This window comes from Acyrthosiphon pisum, chromosome X (assembly GCF_005508785.2).
Source record: "Acyrthosiphon pisum isolate AL4f chromosome X, pea_aphid_22Mar2018_4r6ur, whole genome shotgun sequence".
Classification (NCBI taxonomy): Eukaryota; Metazoa; Arthropoda; class Insecta; order Hemiptera; family Aphididae; genus Acyrthosiphon; species Acyrthosiphon pisum.
In genome coordinates this window covers 7,918,587-7,924,378 of record NC_042493.1, presented here as the reverse complement: position 1 = coordinate 7,924,378, position 5,792 = coordinate 7,918,587, and the positions used below count along the sequence as shown (strand labels likewise).

Sequence of the window (5,792 nt, the reverse complement as noted above, 5' to 3'; positions counted from 1 at the left end):
GATTATGACAAGGTTATTTAAGTGCCATCCAGTCCTTTATTAATATTCTGTAATTGAAGTTACTATTCAACAGGTTCATGCAATTTCTTGATCCTTAAAGACAATACACACATTTTATCTTTGCATGGGCCCAGATGCGTGTTCAGGAATTTTGAATGGGGGGTGAGGGCGGTCAACCAAAGGTAATTTTATAAATCTCGGTCATCTAAATATGTGTTTTCATTATATCAGCGATATAATATATTACTCCTTGAAGATCAAAAACTATGCATAAAAATAGGTGTTTATAAAATGTTGTTAGGTTCTATTAACTGCTTTTGAATTGTATATGATAAATGATAGTATGGTGATAATATGCTGATAATATTTAAAATATTGTTTATATATTTGAAGGACGGCTCGGTAAACATGACAAGACTGCACTCTGTAATTCACAAATTACCGAATTGGAAACAACTAAGAGTAAGTTAATTTCACCAATTGTATTCGACTTTAACTAACGAAAATCTGATGCCAAGCAAAACATAATCACAATATGGATCTGTACCATTTTTTTTATTTCTCAATAACTCATATATTATTTTAAATTATAAATTTTAACCCCTATTGACAGGAAAATTAATTCGAAATCAGTAGGATAAAATATAGAGCTGTTTTTAAACCACACCACTGTGTATTATGTTATCACTTATCACAGACGACAGACTGCACATCCACACAGTTTACACCACTGCCACAGCTGTTTCATCACTCCTCCACAAATAACACATTTAAACGTAAACCCCTCCTCTATCGTCAAAAACGGGCCACTGATGCATTTACGCATTCATTTCTAATTATATGGCAATTTCGAATAATTAATGTACCTTTTATTGTAAAGATTATTGAAATTATAGTTGGACTTAGGGAACAAATATAAAAAAAAGTTGGTTGTTTTCCAGCATTAAATGTGTTAATTATATGTTACGCAGTTCTAACATATAGATAATTGATAAATTACATAATATATGATAAAAATAAATACAGATTGCTTAATTTGTAAATCACATGTCGTGTATTTTGTTTTTAATGTCTAGGTGTACTGGCATATACTAGCGTGTTTGTACTTGTGTAGCAGTAGCTTACTGAGTACCTAGTGTTTTAGTATATAAATAACTAAATATTTAGCTAATTTGTATTATTATTAACTTCTAGCCATTAAATTAAGTACATATGTATGTTATCTAAAGCACAAAATTATTTTATTGTTGGTACCTAATAACTATATGCTCATCTACATAGGTTGTATTAAAATTGATGTCAATTATGGGTGACCCTGTGGCAAGTTTTCCGGAAATAATTGAACTGAACAAATTGCGGAGATGGTACGAAGTACGGATAAATGAAAACAGACATATGACGTTGAAAATGAAACGTTCGTAAAGCTCGATTCTTATCATCATCTAATATTATTATCGTTCACGATACAATACCTGACCATAAATATTTTGTTGTCACGCTTGCTCCGAAAGTTTGGTTTTCGATAGCGGTTGAAGCGCTGGAAAGCGTCCTTTTTCCGACCACTGGGTGGTAAAGTGGGAATCCCTAAAATTGCAGGACAGTAAAGTGGAAATCCCCAAAACTGTTGAGTGCACATATCACGCGCGTATCCCCTGCACAACCAGACGCTAAAGTCTATACTATGGTCCTTACAAGACATACACTTTTGGTTACATCTTATATTCATATTATAACCTCCTCGCATGACGCGTAAACATTTTTATTTCATGAAATTTGTTTTTGTAGAATAATCTGATTGTTGCATAGATCCCTGCATACTGCATTAGCTTTGCGTTATTACTATTTTTTATTCTTATTTTATTTTAATATAATAATTATTATTTATACTGAAATCTATACCACGGTCGTTAAAAAATATAAGCTTTTGATTACATCTTGTATTCATGTTATAACCTCCATGTATGACGCTTAAAATAAATCAAACCAAATCGTTTCTTTCGTAAAATATTGTTTTCGTAAAATATACTAGTTGTTGCATAGATCCTTAAATTACCTTTGTCATGATCAATGAGCACAGAAGCGTGAAAAAAAATAGTATGCGTAGCTCGTGCGGGAAGGCAATTTCAGACTTGTGCGAAATGCGGCACACGTCGGCCGTAACTGAAATAGCTCACATCCCACCCTTGCCACACAATATCCTATTGAATTGTGTAATTCATGGTGTAATATTTAAATACGAAATTTTTATTTAATGGTTTAGAAAATCTGATGGTTCAGTCGATAAACGCGTGGAGTGCACCACGGATCAAACTGACGTCCGTTAACGTACCACAGAACCCAATGCCAGGTGAGGGAAAAATTGGTGCGATGAAAATAACTTGGAATCGAGTGAACGAAATGAAACGCAAAGTGAGTGTCATTTTCCGACGCATAAGTGAAATATCCAAACGGGTTTTTACATAATATACGTAGGTATATGACATATGGCTTGGAACTACTGGATTTTATATCATATCCATTGTCGATATACTATTATGTAGGTATATTTAAGAAACTATCGTTATTGCAATATTGCCAAAACAATACTCCATAATATATTCAAAAAGTTAATTTCCCAAGAGATAAAAAAAAACTAAAAATACTATTTTGAAAATCATTTTAACTAAATATTTAAATATGATTAGAAAAACTATTTTTCATACAATTAATAATTATATTTTTCCGTAACTATAGTTAGGATATACATGATGTTGTCTTCAGATAATAGTGTGAAGATAAATACGTGATATTAAATATTAATTTTGTTTATAGTTTAAAATTTCAATATCATATTTCGTATCCATAAAAAAATAATTCTTTATCACATTGAAATGTCTTTATAATAATTTAATTTTAAATACGTTTTCATTCAAAAAAAAAATTCTACTAACATGTGTGAGTTCTTCGAAAAACGAAAATTTCACAGCTTCACTTCTTCTTTGTAGATACTTAAAACGAAACATAAACTCGTTTTTCTTGTTAAGTGATTTAAACTTTGCTAAAAATTTGTAAATATTTTAGTCTCTCTAAAACTTATAGGTACATATACTAAACATTTATTTGAAAGACTTTTCACAAGTCTTACTATTATGTAATGTAGAACCGATTTGTTCCCTACCTATGTAATTCATGATAATATATTTCTTTCCTTAGTTCTTCTAGAACCCAAGTAAGGTTTACCTTCCATACGAAATATTTGGTTAAAATTTTTTTCAGAATATTGATGATTTTATTTATTTCCTTGTATACTAATAACAATATCTTCTGAACTTTATACATTTATATTTTATACGACATATTGTTTTGGCAACGAGTAACAACAAAATAATAAATATTTTTTTTTAGAAAATCTATTATCTAAGGGGTGGATAAACAAACAATGCATTTTGTTTTTTTAATACTGTTGTAATGAGAACGCTTTCTTAAAATTGAGCATATATTAATAAGCTAATATAGAATATAATGCATTGTTTAGTCTTTTATTTTATTTTACATTTATTTCCATTAATTCCATTGAATGAACGGTGATATAGAGTATTTGTTTTTTATTCTTAAAATATTCTGATTTATTTTCTTATTAATGGCCAGGATCGACCAAAATAGAATTACAGCAACATTACCTATGATAATATCAATAAAAGCTTTAAATGCAATAATTGTAGCTTATTATTTATTAAATTATTATTTTATTATTTTAAATTTCATAAAAATTAAACTAAGACTATACAGTATACACATATAGTATAAAATAATTGCATGACTTTAGACAATTTAAATACGGTTAAGCGCTTCTTCCGTTTAACAATTAATCAATTACTGCTAAACGTTTATGCAAGTACCTATATTATACGGCTATAATACAAAATGTATACAATATTAATTTTAAAATGATTGGTTTTGTAATTTTAATCCAATATCATAGATCAAGAAGACTAAATCTGAGTATATCGACAAACTCAAACGTGTGGCGATCAACAACGCGAGAACAATGTACCAGACTATGTATAATGACTATTACAACAGCCATTTGAGCAGAAACTTTAAACAGTCGTATTATGATTATTTCCCGGCAAAAGAAGATGATTGCTTGTTCGAGTATGTCGCTGATAGAAAGAACAACAAATAATAACACCGTGGCCGTGATCGATGTTTTTTTAAATATGCCTACATAATCATGATATAATATTATATGCAAAAGTTTAATTCAAGAAATCATAGAGTTGCGAAAGGCTTAATTTTATTTGAACCTGTGCTATCCATAAAACGTATACACAATACATATAAGTACATAAGCCAGATGCGAATAGGTCAGTTGGAAAATCGGGAATCTTTCCGATGAGCCGGTCCTTGTGTAGGCCAAATTATAATTATATGATAACAAAAAAAAAGTGATTGAATACATATAAATTAATAAATATTAATGCAATAATAGGCATTACAAATGTGTTGTTAGAAAAACAAATTATATTAAAATCATATACTCGGTATATATTATTATTATTATTATTATAATAGCCAATAGGTAATTGATGATTGTGACTTATGGATAGAAATGTGTTATACAATAAAGACAATATACCTAGATAATATATTAAGACAAGAAATATAATAAAATATATTTCTATAATAGGTTTAGAAAATGTAACTAACTTTTAACCATTATACAAAATGTTAAGATTTATATTTATATTGGTTACAAAATATTGAAAAATGTATTATGTTCAAGTTCGGAACAGCTTAACCTTATCTAACTAACCCAAGACTATTATAGTAAAGTTATTATATATTTTACTAATTTAGAGGAGAGACAAAAAAAATTTTTAAATAACAAACTAAGGAATGCTTTTTTTTGTGTTAAAATTACTTAAAAAGCAAAAAAAATCCGTTTTTGGGGGGTAAAAAAGTTATATTTGTTTTAATCACGATACAAGCTGTCTATTGTCCTAATGGCTAATTACCTACATTTCTGGAGAATTATTTGTTGGCTCTTCTACTTTTTCTTCACTAAAATTCATACCATAATTTAGTATAATAAAATGTATGTTATATCACGATTTTCATCACTGTTTGTACGTAAGTGTATGATCTAACTCTTAAGTATCAAAGTTATACCAAGTTTATTTTGATATAATACGGTGGAATAATATAATCGATTAATACATAATCCTAACGTAACCTAACTGTACTAAAATCCGATGTTTACAATATTATGTATGTCATCCACGTTGTTATTTAAATACTCTTCGCGCATTCTGAAAAGTAAAAATTAACCATTCCAAATTAAACAAAACAATATAATTGTATACTCGTATATTGCCATATTATGTAAAATTTCACAACAATTTATAATAATTCTTGCTTTTTGTGGTTTATAGTGTAATGAACTATCTTTTTTTAGACACCACTACCTGTTCAGAAAAATGGAGGTGCTCACAATATAATAATTTTTTAAATATTGATAAATACTAATATTGACATACCTTCCTTTTAGAACTCCAAATAGCCTTTCTATGTTATTTCTGACCAAACAGTGGTTATTTGTATACCTATATTCAGGACTCCCTTCATTTGCGTGTAATATTGGAATCAACATATACGTCTCAGAGGCATAACCAGAATCACCTAGACATATATTAATTTGATAATAATTTTAATTATTTGTCATAAGATACCTACCGAAAGATAAACTGTCCTATTCTGTTGGTGTACAAACTCTCATTTCAGCACTAGATGCAAATATAAATTGATCGTGC

At 28.8% G+C, this 5,792-nt stretch overlaps 1 protein-coding gene across 1 annotated transcript; it reads left to right on the top strand.

Annotated features, from left to right (window-relative positions):
• The first annotated feature begins 397 nt into the window (after positions 1–397).
• Positions 398–4,444, top strand: LOC100575472. The gene is made up of 4 exons (XM_029485551.1): positions 398–462; positions 1,282–1,414; positions 2,261–2,409; positions 3,962–4,444. The coding sequence occupies exons 1-4, from the start codon at positions 409–411 to the stop codon at positions 4,163–4,165; spliced, it is 540 nt and encodes a 179-aa protein (XP_029341411.1). The 5' UTR covers positions 398–408; the 3' UTR covers positions 4,166–4,444.
• The last annotated feature ends 1,348 nt before the right edge of the window (positions 4,445–5,792 follow it).